This window comes from Andrographis paniculata, unplaced genomic scaffold (genome assembly GCF_009805555.1).
Source record: "Andrographis paniculata isolate CXL003 unplaced genomic scaffold, ASM980555v1 Contig70END, whole genome shotgun sequence".
NCBI classification, from domain to species: domain Eukaryota; kingdom Viridiplantae; phylum Streptophyta; class Magnoliopsida; order Lamiales; family Acanthaceae; genus Andrographis; species Andrographis paniculata.
In genome coordinates, this window is record NW_026137607.1 from 828025 (window position 1) to 845549 (window position 17525).

The 17525-nt window shown below is 28.7% G+C and overlaps 1 protein-coding gene across 2 annotated transcripts; it reads left to right on the forward strand.

Annotated features, from left to right (window-relative positions):
* Positions 1–1577: 1577 nt before the first annotated feature.
* Positions 1578–4127, forward strand: LOC127264290 (protein BRASSINAZOLE-RESISTANT 1-like). Of its 2 annotated transcripts, none has more exons than XM_051293742.1 (3): positions 1578–1739; positions 1820–2100; positions 3171–4127. In XM_051293742.1, exons 2-3 carry the CDS (start codon positions 1849–1851, stop codon positions 3831–3833), a joined length of 915 nt encoding a protein of 304 aa, XP_051149699.1. In that variant the 5' UTR covers positions 1578–1739; positions 1820–1848; the 3' UTR covers positions 3834–4127. The 2 variants fall into 2 exon arrangements, with proteins under 2 accessions (XP_051149699.1, XP_051149700.1); XM_051293743.1 differs by having other exon boundaries at positions 1838–2100.
* The last annotated feature ends 13398 nt before the right edge of the window (positions 4128–17525 follow it).

Genomic DNA, 17525 nt, shown 5'->3' on the forward strand with positions numbered 1-17525 from the left:
TACACACTTTAATTTTATTTAAAAAAATTTATTTTATAATTTATTTATTTTTAATTAAATTAATTAGTTATTTTAATCTTAATATGTAATTATTTATATTATAAAATAATTATCTTCACTAATACAATTTTTAATTATTTTTACTAAATTTTTATATCTAAAGTAACTTAAACATACAATGTGGGACAGAAAGAGTATCATTATACCCCTACAAATTTCTACTTTTTTATTTTATTTTATTTTTTAAATTTTAGATATCTCATCATCATTCAAACTTCATATTTTTTATTTTTCATTTTTTTTTTATCATAGAAATATCATACTCTCTCCTTCGTCAACAAACTAATATCTTATTTTTTTTATTTGGGACGTCCAATAATTATTGTCTTTTTTTTTCTTAAAAAAAACACAAATTTTACTTTTTCACCTTTAATTTATTTATCACTTTTAAGCTCTACCTTACCAGATAAATTTGTCAATTCATACCAAAAAATATACTTTAGTACAATTATAAATGGACGTAGAGAGTATTAAATTATTATTTAGAGCAAAATTCAAACTTAAAAAAATCCAAATATATATATCTATTATTATCACATATATTAATTTATTTTTATTACAAATATCGTACTCATCCTATCATTAGAAAATACACTTGCTTTTTTATATGTCTGTAAAAAAAAATAGATACAGTTTTTTTTAGAAAAAAAAATTATATTACTTTTTATCATTTTAATTATTTTTAAATATAAAAAATTAAAAATATACATCACAATAAATTTGTGCCCAAACCAAATAAATTTATTTTTTACATAAAGGATAAATATTATAGTATATGGGTATATAACAAATAGAGTTTGTACTTATGATTCAAATTGAAATCAATATTTTTAATAAAAATATATTATTTTTTTACAAAACATTATATCAAAATACTATTTAAACAAAATTTAAATAAATACTCAATTTCAATTTAATTTTGAATCACAATCAAATTTGTAGTTTTTATTTTATTTTTTTAATTTTTTATGACGTGGGAACTCGCAGCCGCTGCCCGAAAGTGTGCACTGGGTAAACCCCCGGCCGAACCTAATACCCAGCAAATTAGGCCCAACAGGCAAGACACACTAGGGTGTTGCAGCCCACCATTACCCCCACCGGTCCGCCCCTGCCGTTGTATGATGGAATGATGATTTTCTATCCGTATTTTTTGCACGGCGAAGACTTAAAGCAATATTTTTGAAAATATAAAGAGCGTTATGCAACTTTTTTAAAATAAAATAGAAATTTAGATTGAATTTTAAAATCATATAATAACGGTTTTTAAGGTATAAAAGAATTTTATGAAATTTTAAAAATAAAAAAAATTGAGGTTGAGTTTCAAAATATAGTTTTACCTATAAAATTTAATATATAATAAAAGAACACGCACAAAATTTAAAGCCCGGGAAACATCACACACCATTACAGGCCCATTTTATTATATAATATTCACAAAAACAAAACCAGCTCGGCTTATTGAATGCGCGGATGTGGCTGGCGCACTGGTCCAGGACCTCTAACAGACTGATCCGCACCCGGTGCAGAAACTGAACCTGAAACTGAAACACAGCAGCAGGGCCATGGGAGAGAAAGGAAGGTGAAAGTAAAACAACAACTATTGGAGCCTCGGACCTCAAGAAGGATCGTAACCAATACAAATACAAATTCAAAATTGCAATAAGCGCTGCTGTCACTCAGTACTACTACTGCAATTCTCCATTTTTAATTCCTCTCCACAGATCCGACCAATATATATATATATATATATATATTACAGTTTTTTCTCTGCACAAAGGTGAGTAAACAATGTGGGAACCTGGCGGCAGCGGCGGAGGAGACGGCGGCGGAGCGGCGCGCCGGAAGCCGTCCTGGAGAGAGAGAGAGAACAACAGGAGGAGAGAGAGGCGGAGACGAGCCATTGCAGCTAAGATTTACTCCGGCCTGCGAGCTCAGGGCAATTACAATTTGCCTAAACATTGCGACAACAACGAAGTCCTCAAAGCCGTCTGCGCCGAGGCCGGCTGGGTCGTCGACTCCGACGGCACTACTTATCGCAAGGTTCGTCCATTTTCGCGCTTGCTTAATTCTGTGAACTATGTTTCTCGACCTCAATTGATTCCGTCGATTGGATCTTCGTGCTCAGTTTGCTTCAATTGTGTTTGTGTGGATCTGGATTTGAGCTCTCGATGTGCTATTTATGAGCTGATTTAGGTTTGGAGACGATTGATTCCGTGTTTGATTTGGGAATTAGGGTTTTAGCTTTCTGCAGTTTCTGCCCTAATTTCTTCTCCATTATTTGCCCTAATTCCTGAGACAAGTATCAAATCCATAAGATAAACAGCACACTAGGTATCTTAATTCTTTCCATTTTTGAAAATTTTGAGGTGAAAATAGACTGTGAATGTGATATTTCGATTGAAGAACCCTGATAATATATCCCAATCCGGCTCCAAGTGTCTCATTTACTCTTTGTATATTGATATTTGAATATTAATTATTATATAAAAAACGTATAATTTCATCAGTGTTTTATAATAATAATAAAAGAACATTTGTATAAAAAAGTATACAAATGCAAGAAAATTTTTATTGTTAAATACAATGAAGCAAAAGGTAAATGTGACTCTTAGAGGCGGACGGATGAAGTACTACTTTCGCTCATATAAAGAGTACCATTTGCCTTTTGCGTCATTGTATTTAACATATAAAATATTTTTATATTTGTATAATTTACTACAAAAATATCATTCTATTTGTATTATAAGAGACTAATAGAAGTATTTTTGATATAACATACTCTCTACGTGCAAAATAACCCATTGTATTCTTCCTATGCGACGGAGGTAGTAATATTTTTCCGCTTAGTGGAAGTATGTAAGAGTTTTTGACATTTTTGCCATTTGATTTTATATATAAAGTATCTGTATGTGTAATGGTACGTTTGTAATTCAAGTAAGATTAAAGATATTTTGGTATTAATGTATCGTTAATTTTTCTAAAATAAGAAATAGATAGTTCGAAGTAGAACAAACAAAAATGGTAAAAAATGTCTTGGGACTGGAAGTACATATGTAATGCCTAATTGATGTTTGATCATTTGCTTGAGTTCTTGTTGCAAATCGTTGTAGGGATGCAAGCCAATGCCAATGGAGATAGTCGGGACATCGACGAATATTTCGACGAACATTTCAACAAACATTTCGACGAACATTACCCCGGGATCGTCGCGAAATCCTAGCCCTCCATCATCCTACTTCGCCACCCCGATCCAATCGAACCACCCGAGCCCGTCCCGTCCCGATAACCCCAATCAATTGCCGCCAAACCCATTCGCATTCCTCCTTAACTCAATCCCGCCTCTCCGAATATCGAACAGCGCCCCCGTCACCCCGCCGCTCTCGTCCCCGACGAGACTCCCCCAACAGCCCTTCTTGAACATCCCTTTCTTTGCTGCCTCCTCCGCCCCTGCAAGCCCGACTCGTTTGCGACGCTTTAATCCCATCCCGATCCCCGAATGCGACGAGTCAGATGCGTCCACTGTCGATTCGAGAAGGTGGATTAGCTTCCAAACGTACGGGAATGCGGGAGCTAATACCGTCCCGACTTCCCCGACGTTCAATCTTGTGAAGCCAGGCCCTCAAGTGGGTTCGGGTAAGGTCGACGTTAAGGGGAAGGGGGCGGAGATCGATTTTGAGAAAATGGCGGTGAAGGCATGGGAAGGGGAGAGGATCCACGAGGTCGGGGTGGATGATCTCGAGCTCACACTAGGTAACGGGAATACCCGCGTTTAGATTATTTTTTGGATCGTATATCGAATCGAATCTCGATTATTCTTGCATATGTTGTTAGCTGTCTGGAGATTGTGTTTGTGTTGGAATTCTTGGTTTGTTTTGTTGTCTAAATTCGCAGCATGAATCTGTCTCTTGTCCGTTTAGAATTGTTTGGGGAAATTGTTATTGTTGAGAACTTGAAGAATTGCATTTAATTTGTAGATAGACATTTTTCTTGAGGTTTCTGGAAAGTGTTGTGTTGTTATTATACATTAGTTTTTATTTGATGCTACACTATTGTTTTTTCTTTTCTTGGATGATGGTTGTTGATGATATTGCCATATGATGAGTGGTTGGAGTTGAATTATTTCAAAGGCCCCCACAGGGTGGGTGGTTGAGTGGTGGGTTCTTTTATGTTGTAATAATGCGGGGTGGGCTTTTTTATTTTTATTTTTATTTTTATAATTCTATTTATCATAATATAATACTCCATTCGTCAATTTTTAAAGGAGTGTTGCCGTGTAATAAATTAAAAAATAATAATATTTTATTGGTCAGTGAAATGTGTCAGAGATTTTGATTTAAGTAAAAGTTAACAGATATTTTGGTATTAGTATATGATTGTTTTTTCTAAAATAGGACAAAAATACTTTAAAATATGACATACAAAAATGGTAAAAAAATATTTTGAATTGAGACGAAAAAAAGTATGATTTTAGCATAATAAACAAATTATACCTCATAGTATAATATGTAAACCACATAACACATGCTTCTATTTAATAAAATATATGTTATTTGTCAGTGTGATGAAATGATAATTGTCTCAAATTAGTGTGATAATTTGGTTAAATTAATATGATGTTAACTTGATTAAGTGGCCTAACTGCCCGTCGTTATTCCGCAAAAGTATGAATACAATATACTATGTGTTGATGTAATTTTTCAACAAAAATAAAGTAAAATTCAAAGATATAGAAAATATCCTTAAACTTAATTAATTAGTGCCTGAGATTAGGAATCTCTAAACACCGTACGGTACAGAAAATAAACTGGAAAATAAAAGACTGAAATTTAAAGTGGTGATCCCCAAATCTGACTTTGCTTTGTTGAAGTTGATTGAAGATGCCTTTTCTGACGGATTTGAATCCTTTAAATAGCCTTTCAGAGAAAACGGTTTGAACCGTCGTCTGGTCGGTTACAGCAACCGCTGTCAACCGACCACCAATTTCTCCTCTATTGACACGTATTACAACTTCCTTCAACCGTTCCCACCAGTCACAGAACTCAGACCTGCCTCTTACCCGACCTGCCTGTCCACTGCCAAATTTCTTTTGCCCGACTTCGTCCTTCGCCCGACCTGCTTCTTCGCCCGACCTCACTTGGGCCGACCTCCGCATCAGCCGCCCTCCGTCTTTGACCGAAGACCTCCGCGTCTGTCCGTACCTCTTCCTTGCCCGACCTTCCTCTTGACAGACCTCCGCGTCTGCCCGACTTCGCCTTCCATCCGATCTACGGTTTACCCGACTTGGGTACACCTTTTTTTTAGACTCCGCCCGACCTGAATACAGCCCGAATTGCTGATCACGGACAACCATCTCTTGGTAGTACCTGAGTCTGGATTTGGATCAATTCTTGAGATCTTACCTTTCTTCCTTTTCCCGACCTTTATTCTGCCCGACCTCCAGACCTTTTGGCTTTCATTCAGACCCTACCCAGAATCCTACTGCCACTTACTATTATTATTATTTTTTGTGCTTAACAATAAGTCTCCTCCTCAAGACTCCTAAACATCACTTTCAGTGATGTTTTAGGAGTTTGCAGGTCAGCATCCGAGGCTACGTCAGCCTCAGATCCGACCTCCATCTTCTGAGGCTACGTTGGACCCGACCTCCATTTATCGCGGACTGGTGGTGGTCTGCACATTGATTGATTTTGCACTACCATCTCTTCAGCATCTCCCCCCTGACGGAAGTCATGATTATTTTCTGTAAAAAAGGATTCTAACCTTCTTGCCGTGGATGCTAAACTGGCCAGATCTTGAAAGTCGTGGGCTGTCAGGGCCTCGCGAAGTCTGGTATGCATGTTCCTGACCACCAAATTGGTCATTTCGCTTTCATTGATCATCGTAGGACATCGTCCCTTCATCAATCGCATCCTCTCTATGAATTGGTAGCCGGTCTCTTCCGGCATCTGCGTGATCTCCAGAAGGTCTATCAGTGAGACTGTCGGCAGAGGATTAAAGAACCTTGCATGAAAATCTGCCTCTAAATCTTCCCAAGTTTGCAACTGTCCAGGCGGCAGACTGGCATACCAAGAAAAAGCTGTTCTTGTGAGCGACAACCCAAACAATTGTAACTTGTGAAACGGATTGTTGCCTACTTCTCCCAATTGAGCCGTGAAGCGACCCACATGCTCAATGGTAGAGGCTCCGTCTTCTCCCGAAAAAGAATAGAAGTCTGGTGGCCTATAATTTCTCGGGAGAGGATGATCGTTAATGATCCTTTCTGGAAATGGCCTCTGGTAAACCGGCCTGTTCACCGTTTGCGGATTCATTCCGAAATGCACCCGCAGAACTTGAGCAATATCCTCCGGATCTACTCTGGGTGGAATATGGTCGATCACTGGAATGTGATCGTGAGTCTGACCTCCCAATCTTTCTTCTCTGGAGAAGGCTGGTTCGGCTGGGATGGGATTATGAGTCTGTCCCTCCAACCTTTCTTCTCTAGAGAAGGCTGGTTCGGTTGGAATGGGATTATGAGTCTGTCCTCCTAATCTCTCATTCGGCTGGGTATTATCAACCCTCGGTCCCAAAGGAACATTATCTGGGAAAGTTAGAGGAATCTTCCCCATATCTGTTCGGTTGAAAGTTGTGACGCTTGGAAACGTACTGTCAACGTACGTTGGCCCTGCAAACGTTGATCCTGGAAAAATCGCCTGAAAACGAGCAGGTGACACGGCTGGAAGCATGTTTGGATACAGGGTGAATCTGGAGAATGCCTGATCCACCATGTTCTGTATTAGATTTTGTTGTTCACGCAACATGTTCGTTTGTTGCTCACGCAACATGTTCTGCATAACCAAAGTTTGCTGGTTGTTCATTTGTTGAACATAAGACAACCAATCGGTAGGTGGTGGGGGAATCTCCCCTGGATTTGGCATGACTGGTGGTGAAACATTTTCTCCCACCGGTGCTGATGATATTTGAGGTTGTGTGCCTACCATATTGATTTTTCTGATGATTCGGCCAGACCTCAATTGTATGACATTTTGTGTTGATGTAGGATCAGCAATCTTGCCTTTCTCCCACTGTGGTCGCCAATTTGTTGATGTAATTTTTCAACAAAAATAAAGTAAAATTCAAAGATATAGAAAATATCCTTAAACTTGATTAATTAATGCCTGAGATTAGGAATCTCTAAACACTGTACGGTACAGAAAATAAACTGGAAAATAAAAGACTGAAATTTAAAGTGGTGATCCCCAAATCTGACTTTGCTTTGTTGAAGTTGATTGAAGATGCCTTTTCTGACGGATTTGAATCCTTTAAATAGCCTTTCAGAGAAAACGGTTTGAACCGCCGTCTGGTCGGTTACAGCAACCGCTGTCAACCGACCACCAATTTCTCCTCTATTGACACGTATTACAACTTCCTTCAACCGTTCCCACCAGTCACAGAACTCAGACCTGCCTCTTACCCGACCTGCCTGTCCACTGCCAAATTTCTTTTGCCCGACTTCGTCCTTCGCCCGACCTGCTTCTTCGCCCGACCTCACTTGGGCCGACCTCCGCATCAGCCGCCCTCCGTCTTTGACCGAAGACCTCCGCGTCTGTCCGTACCTCTTCCTTGCCCGACCTTCCTCTTGACAGACCTCCGCGTCTGCCCGACTTCGCCTTCCATCCGATCTACGGTTTACCCGACTTGGGTACACCTTTTTTTTAGACTCCGCCCGACCTGAATACAGCCCGAACTGCTGATCACGGACAACCATCTCTTGGTAGTACCTGAGTCTGGATTTGGATCAATTCTTGAGATCTTACCTTTCTTCCTTTTCCCGACCTTTATTCTGCCCGACCTCCAGACCTTTTGGCTTTCATTCAGACCCTACCCAGAATCCTACTGCCACTTACTATTATTATTATTTTTTGTGCTTAACACTATGAATTAAGGATATATACAAAAAAAAGTACATATGACATTTATTATTTTTTATTTTAATATAAAATATTTATACATGCTGCTAGGGTAAATTTGATCAAATTAGCATATTAATTTGAAATAATTAATATTTTATTAAAAGGAAAATAATATATATTGTGTTATATAAAAACATATTATATATGAGTTATATATTGAATTATGCTGTATAATTTGCTTATTATGTTGACATCCCAGTATATTCTTATTGTTTCGAGTTGAATTGTTAACAAGTCGGTTCGAGCATAGAGATAAATGAGCCGAATCGAACTTGAAAATTATTTTTTCTATAAATGAGCCATGCTCGAGCTCGGCTAACAGGTAGCTCAATTGAGCTAGTTGGTGATAATATTTATATTCCCTCCATCCTACACCAAATGAGCAATTTGGAGTTTTATAGTATATTAAGAAATAATATTCCCTTTGTCCTCCATTTTTCTTTTATAGTATTAAAAACACTTAATAATATTTTATTAATTTACTAATATCTTTAGTTTTGTCATTTGTTAATTATAAATTTAGAAGTTGGGCTAAAAATTTTAATAATAAAGATAAAATTAATATTTAATATTATATAAATAAATATTCATTTAATTTTAAAATTAAATTTTATGTAATATATAATAAAAATTTGATGTTTGATTTGAAAATCTATGGCTGAAAAATTAATTAAAAATGAGATTTGATATTAATTTTTTTTTCTTTGTTAAAAAATAAAAAAAATATAACTTATTTATAATACAAAATTATGGACTTATTTTTAATTTCGGTGTTTGACGTAAAATATTATATTCTAATACCGGGTATACAATTCAGTTAGAGATGGTTTGAGATAGTATACTAAAAATATCGAAATATATTGTATACCGTACCAACTTTTTAAATTTATGAAAAAAAGATATCAAGATTGTATCGAATAATCAATATATACAAAAAATACCAATTTTTTTTAATTATCTATATATATTGAAAATATTTTATTGTATATCGTTATCATACAAAAAAAAGTCATATTGTATCGAAATTTTGAAATTTTTCGGGTTTCTTTTATACGAGTATACATGTTACCGTAATTCAGTATTTTTTATTCGCAAATTCGGTATACCAAAATATTTGTACGTTACGGTAAAATATTTTAGCAAAAATTTTGTACCGTACGTATGCGGTGTTGTATTAAATTTGGTATGTCATAACGAACTATTTCTAACAACCAAATTCAAAAAAATTTATGTATTGTTTATATAATTTTTTATCGTATAAATTACATTTAAATTATTAAAATTATTATTATTTATCTAAATGCATGTATTGATTTATAATAAATACAATTATTATTATTATTTTTAAATAATATCAGTAAATAAAAAATTCAATATTTAAAAATTAAAATAAAAAATATTTTAACTTTTAATTTAATATTTTATCAAATAACAAATATTTAATATAACACTTTATTATATTCATTAATCAAACTAATTAACTACATAACACAATATTTCTTAAATTGCGTGTCCAAAACAAACTGGACTAATTTCACAAAATGGAGGGAGTATATTTTATTTTAGTGGAAGTGTGTGAGAGACTTTGATATTGTTGTCCTTTGACTTTAGGTATAAAACAATTATATGTGTAATGATATGTTTATAATTTAAATAAAAATTATGAATATTTTTGGTATTAATATATGATTGCTTTGACTGAAATAGGAAATAAATACTTTAAGTTGAGATGGGGGGTATTATTTATATATTAATATAATATATAACTTTTTAGAGCAAAATTTATACTCCCTCCGTCCCTTAACAATCTATCAATTTTTCTATTTTGGTCCGTCTCATAACAAAGTATTTATTTCATTTTTTTAATTAATTGTAATATCTACCTAACATTACAAATACCCTTCTAATTTACAATATATTACACAAATATCATTACATTTATATCATATAATACTAATAGGGTTAATTTAGTCCTTTTACTTTTATTTCTACTTTATTCCAATATAATACTAATATTTTTAAAATTTCATGCAAAAAAACAAATGAATATATAGATATGGGACGGAGGAAGTACTATTTATTAATAAAAATTGAATATTTTATTATAATAAGTTATGCATAAAATTAAATATATTTAATTTATATATTAAAATATCTACAATATATGTATAAAATTCAAGTCAAACTCGAACTCGAGCTATACGAGCTGAGCATGAGTCATTATTTTGGCTCAAATTCTTAACAAGCCGAATCGAGTATCTACCGTTAACAAGTTCAAGTTAAGCTCAAACAACTGATACTCGAGCTCGTTCACTCGACTCGTTTCACACATATAGTCCAAATCCAAAGTATTCTTTTAAATTTTTGTTGAAAAGTAAAAAATAATAATATTTTATTGATCAATGAAAATATATACAATGATTTTGTCATTTTTACTTTTTTACTCTATATATAAATTAATTGTATATATAACGATATTTTATAATTATATAAAAGTAAAAAAATATTTTAATATTAATATGTAATTATTTTTACTGTATAATAAGAAATTAATACTAGATAAAAATGGTGAAAAAAAAAATGATTCCAATTGAAACATATAAAATATAATTATACTCCACAGTACATGTACAAAATCTTAATAATTTAATACAAATAAAATATTATTTTTTCCTCCCACTAAACTTATAAATATTTTTTTTTTTTGTAATTTACAAAAAAATGTACGTAAACATGACAGAAGACAGAGTAATATATTTTATATTACCGGACACATTTCATTATACTTAATATAAAAAATATTTCAAATAAAAAATATAAAACAAACACACACGTATCAAACAAATAAAGAGTTAGTTTAGTTTGTTTTGTACTTTAATACTAGTTTAATGTAAGTATTTTATAAAGAACAATACAATATTTCTTTTACATAGAATTATAAAAATTACTTTCTCCATCTATCAAATTATATAATTCTTTATTATTATTATTATTATTATTATTATTATTATTATTAGTTTATTTGTAATAATTTTTTTATTTATCTGTAATTTTATTATACAAAGTTCAAATGCATAATAAAAGATTTTTCATCTGTTAGTTAAATCAAACTCTCACTGGTCGTCTGTCAAATTTAATTCGTCTAGTGTAATTTATTTTCTCGTACTTTCTGATTTGTCCAAAACGAACTCGATGATAGCGGTAGTAATAATAATCAAAGACAACTAAAAGCATCTTAATTGGGTTATCCATATGCAAATTTTTAAAGGTGGTAGAAGAAGTTTGCAAATAGACTATTATTATATTAATATTTGCAAGTGAAAATTGGGTTATTATTATTATTATTATTATTATTATTATTATTATTATTATTATTATATAAATATAAAAAATATTTCATCTGTCTGCTAAATTTATTTATTTATTTTTTTAGTTTGTCCACTAAATTTATTTCATTACTAATTTTGGCAAAATCAACAAATCAATATTTAATTATTACCCTTCATTTAACACTTATTTATAACAAATATCACTAACTTTATTACATTTTCTCTTTATTTACTTTACTTTTTAATTAAATATTTAAAAATATCCTCAACTACCTATCACCTTTTAATAAAATATTCATTTTTCTTAATTCTCGTGTCGAGCTCAAATGGGCTAATTTTAATGAACAGAAAAAGTAATATATATTTTATTTATTGTGTAATTTTATTTTGTTAAATTTATATATATAGTAGAAAATATATTCCAAATTTGATTTTTAATCATAAACACAACAAATTTGATAGTATTTAATTAAAAGTACACACACCCCTAATTTTAAAAATGAAAAAGATAAAAATTTCTTTTAATAATTTTAACTGAATAATATAAATAAATAAATAACCAATAAATTCTCATTTTATAATTTTTTTGTAAAAAAAAATAAAAATAGAATTCAATCCAATAATTTATTAAATAAATAATTGATAAACTATTTATTAAAAAAAAATATTATTTAAGGTATTTTATTATTTTTATTAATATAAAATTTGCATAATTATTCGTATGTTTATAATTTAAATATGCTTTTAATAAAATTTCGTTGTTCTCAATTACCGCATGTCAGCATCACTTGGAGCAATCAAAACTGAAATCCAATTCGTCCGATCTAAAGTTAAATAAATAAAATTCAAACCACCAATTCCGGAAACCCTCTCGTCCCTCTTTTCGCCAAACCATCACTTAATTCATTTCTTTATCTTAAAATATGATCGATTGTTATCGAATTGTCATGTGAAAAAATATGAGAGTATCTCCTAAATTTCTTTTTCCAATTTCCATGGATAATATGAATCCCTTTGTAGCCACGAAACCACTTATTTAAAATCGCTTTCTAGGAACATTTTAGGCACTGAAAAATCTCGATACGAACGACCTTTTTTTGGTGATCTGTGTAACTGCTTCCAATTATACAAAAGTAGAGTTCGAGGCACCGATGTATATAGACATAATAAACTAAGACTTCAATTCTTGTCTACTAGATTGCAATCTCCGGCACCTAATTTTCACTATACAGTGAACACACTGGGTTTGTTTCTTTAGTATTTTGTTTTGTTTTGATTTTTTTTTTGTTTTGCTTTACGTGAGATATAGAGAATTGTGTCGATAATATAAAAATTAATATTATATGTTGAATGTTGATTTTTGTGAAAGAATAAAATATATATTAAAAAGCGTCTCATTAAAAAAAAAAAAAAAAGAAAATCAAAAGAACACGCCCAAAGGTTTGCTTAATTTTATGTTTGAATTTGATTTAACTATTATTTCAATGTAATATTTTGTTTAAAATAAAGTTATGCATTTTATTTTTATTTTTAAAAAAAATGTATGAATTTTATAATAAAAAATAATTTGTATTCCAAGACAAACAAACGGAAACAAATATATCAAAATAGATTTTCAATTTTTTAATAATAATAATAATAATAATAGATATAGTATGATGTGAATCAAAGAATATGTGGTTGATAAATTACAAAGTGTTATAAAATGTAAATGTGGAACCAATAATAATAATAATATATTGAAATGATAGATACATTATAATGTAAATCAAAGAATATATGGTCGATGAATTTAATTTAATTTAATTTTTTTTTATGACGTGAAAATTAGCGACTGCTACTCGAAAGTGCGCACTGGGTAAACCTCCGATCGAACCTAATACTATGTAAACCAGGCTCAACGAATAAATGACACTAAACGAACCATGTGTGGCAGGTGACCTCATCCGTGGTTTGAACCCATAAAATTTCAGTTGCATTGAATTTGTTTTCATTCAAATCAATTCTACTCCATAATAATAATAATAATAATAATAATAATAATGGTCAATTTTGGGTGATGGGTTTGGATGTAGTTTCCATATTCATGATAATGTTTTGTTTTATTTATTTATTTTTTTTAAAATAAAATTAAATAAGACATATATAGTTTTATTTTCTTTAAAAAAAAATAAAATTCCCTATTATTTACTTGTAATTCGAAAATTGTATTTATCTTCTTTATAATTTTAAAATTGAATGACATTTCATCGAATTTTTAAACATTGTACAAGAATATTTTTAGAAAATTTTATACAATATTTTAAAAAATACAAGAAGTCTCATACAATTTTTAGAAATTAATTTTATGAAATATTTTCTAAAATATGAGGGAGTCTTGTGAATTACTAACTTATAGAAATATGGTGCCGATTTTTTAAATCAAGTGTGAATTATAAATAATTTTACCTTAAAAACATAAAATTGATGAGGTAATTGAATGCTTTTAATATTATTTAAATTAAAGTAAATAGTTTATTGATATATGTTCCCTCCTTCAAATCCAAATAAATCATTATGAGTTTTGCAGTAAATTAATATATACTAATATATTTTATTAATCAGTAAAAACATATAAAATAATTTTGATATTTTTGCTATTTATATTAATTTATGAATTAATTTAATTACACGTATAATAATATACTTGTAATTTATGTAAAATTTAAAAAGTATTTTTGATATTAATGTGTAATTATTTTTACGCTAATAAAAAATAGATATTTTTGAATAAAATAGACAAATATAGTAAAATGGGTAAGTGTATTTTAAAAGATTTTTTTTTTCTTTTATAAATTTGATACAATTTTTTTTTGAAAAATATGAATTGATTTAATTTTATTTGAATTTGTTTCTTTCTATTTACATTTAAAAGCTAAATAAATAGATATTTGTCATTTTTATCCATCACTCGCTGACATTAAGTGTGCCGGTATCGTGTTTAGCAAAATATAGTCGTATCTGGTCTAGATTAAATACCACATCGAATCTGTTACATTATATTTTTTCTTGTTAATTTTAATGATAAAATAAAAAATAATTAAAATTATTTATAATGAAATCAAAATTAATAAATTCTCAATTTTAAAACTAAAACTAATTATTTTTTGTTTTAATAAGACTGTCTTTTGATTATTTTTCAATTTATTTTAAGTATATAATATTATAAATAAATATCAATTTAATAAATCTCATCCAACTAAACTTCCAACCACAGATCCAATAAGTAGCCAACTGTACCTAATTGTTTGATATTTCTAATATCATTTTTTATTTAATGTTTCAATTTTTACATTTCTTACCAATCTAAGCATATTATATATTTTTATTATTTTAAATACAATTTATAAAATTATTTTCATAAAAATTTAGCAAATTACCTGAATAAGAATGTTTTTATAAAAAAATAATAAAAAATAAATATTTAATGCTATATGTTTTTAATATAAAACTTAATATTTTAATTCTTTGTTAAATTTTTACGTAAAACTTTTTAACTAAAATATGTGCCCACACATTTGAAGATAATAATTAAAACATTTTAATTAATAGCAAACAAATCATACACGCAGGGGCGGATGTATGGGGGCGGGGGGCAACGGGGCTCTCCAGTCTCCTGCCTCCGGCCTCCGGCCTCCCACCCCATCTTCTTTTAATTTTTAATTTTTTGTAATGTATAATATTAAAAATATAATAAATTAATTAAAAAATTGTTAAAAATTGATAAAATATTTATGTAAAAAAAAATTTTAATTTAAATTTTGAATACTAAAAAAATTTATATCATAATAATTATTTAATACTATAAAAATAAATATGAATAAAAAAATAATAAATAATAATTCAAAAAAAAATTCAAAAAATTCTCAATCAAATACACATGAGATGATATTTTTAAAAGCTATTTTTTTAGTAAATGTTTTTACTATTTATCAAGTTCATATAATACAAAATTCATCTCGTAAGATGCAATTGTCACTATAGATTGATATTTTGCAAGATTTTCGAAATATGATAACTCCATTGATAAAATTATTGGATAACAAATAGATTATGATAAATTTGAAAAATTAGCCCCCCCCTCTCATCCCGGTCTGATTCCGCCTCTGTATACACGCATGTTATTTTTTTTAAGATTTAAAGGTTTCATCTTTTGTAATTTCAAATTAAATTAATATTATTTATTTTACAAAATATTACATCAAAATATATAAATAAAAATTTAAAAATACTCAAATTAATTTTAAATCACAATCAACAAATAATATTCAATTATAATTATAATTATAATATTATTTAATATAATATAAAAATAGATATTTGAATTTCTATTTTGAAAAAAAATAAAATTATTTTTGTAATATTACTATAAAATAAAGATGCGTTTATTTTTGGGTTTCATTTTCATTTCTTACTAATGATATTTTTTTTTTTCATAACAAAATTATTTATAATTTACTATTATTCACCGTGATTTAAAAATTATAGAAGATCCCATTATATTTTTAGAAACTATTATGATTAATAATTTTGTACAATATTTTTTAAAATACGAAAATATTTATATAATTAGTGAATTATAAGATATAATGATGCAAAATTTTCAAATCAGTAGACTATAGCCTATAATAACTTTCTTAAAAAATATTGTATATACTTCATTTGTTCGTATAGAAAGCCAAAAAAATACACATCGTCATTTTTATTCATTCAAATACAAAATATATATATATATATATTTACTAAATGTGATCATACTACAAGGTTATAATTATCCTTAAAAAATTATATTTATTTATATCAATATTATTAAAATATGTAAAAAAAGTTTACATATAAAAAATACCACAAATTATAATTTAAGTACTCCCTCCGTCCCAAAAGTATAGTCTTATTATATTTGACATGAAATTTAAAAAATATTGATATAATATTGATAGTTGGTAAAAAATAATAATAAACCCTTGTCAGTATATTAGTGTAAAAAATAGTGATAATTGTGTAATAATAATAAAAAAGTAAGAATAATGTTACAGTGATATGGTTATTTATGGAAATGAGACTATTGTTTTGGAACGAAACAAATAGTAAACAAGACTCTTATATTGGAACGGAGGGATTATTATTTTTAACTTTTACACACACAAATGTAAAACTATTAAGTGAATATAGTAAATAATTTTTTATTTCATAAAATATTAAATTATCATTTAAATAAAAAATTAAAAAAAAAAGAAGAAAAAAACCTAAGAGCAGCAACTTGGGTTTCCTCTACAGCCGATTATAAATATAAAATTATTATTGAATTTCTCTCCATATAAATCCAACAGCAATTCTCTCTCTCCCTTTTTTTCAATCTTAAAATAATTTAAATTATATTTATATTTATATTTTTGTCCTATATAAATTTTTATTATTAAAAAATAATATATATTAATATAATTTTATTTAAATTAAATTTTAAACATGAATTATATTGATATATATATATGTTTTTTTGTTGATGCAAAGGAAAAATATTATGATATAGAAAAAAAAAGTAAAAATGGAATATAATGTAGAAAATGTTCAAAAAGTATTTATGGGTGCGTCTACCGTAAGATTTTGGTTTTGGATTTTGGTTTTGAATAATAAAATTTTAAATTGAAATAGTTGTTTGATATAATATAAATATGTATTAATGTGATGTTTTGAATGTAAAATTTAATTTTAGTATAAAAATCGGATGTTGAATTAGACATGTGATGAATGTATTATATATGTAACATAAAAAATATTCTCTCAGTCCCAAAGATTATAATATCTTCATTTATAAAAGATTTTAAAAAATAAATTAAAGTAATAATTATGAATAATTTAAAAAAATAGAAATAATATTTTTTATAAAATGGGGACTCATTTACTAAATAAAAAAAGTATAACAATTATTTTGGGAAAGACGAAAATAAAAAAACACTCAATTCTTTTGGATAAAGGGAGTAATATTTTATGTTGAAATAGTAACATTTTATAAATGAATAAAATATAAATATTATATATATATAATTTAATAATATTGGGTGAACGAATTCGAACTATTCTAATTATATTAATAATAGTATAATTTAATAATTATAAATCTAAATAAATATATCTACAATCCATCGTC

What these genes read in the sequence shown, in the direction of transcription:
- LOC127264290 (XM_051293742.1), top strand. Translation starts at nt 1,849, where the DNA reads ATGTGGGAACCTGGCGGCAGCGGCGGAGGAGACGGCGGCGGAGCGGCG. An exon ending in ACGGCACTACTTATCGCAAG is followed by an intron (nt 2,101 to 3,170) that starts GTTCGTCCATTT and finishes AAATCGTTGTAG; the next exon opens with GGATGCAAGCCAATGCCAAT.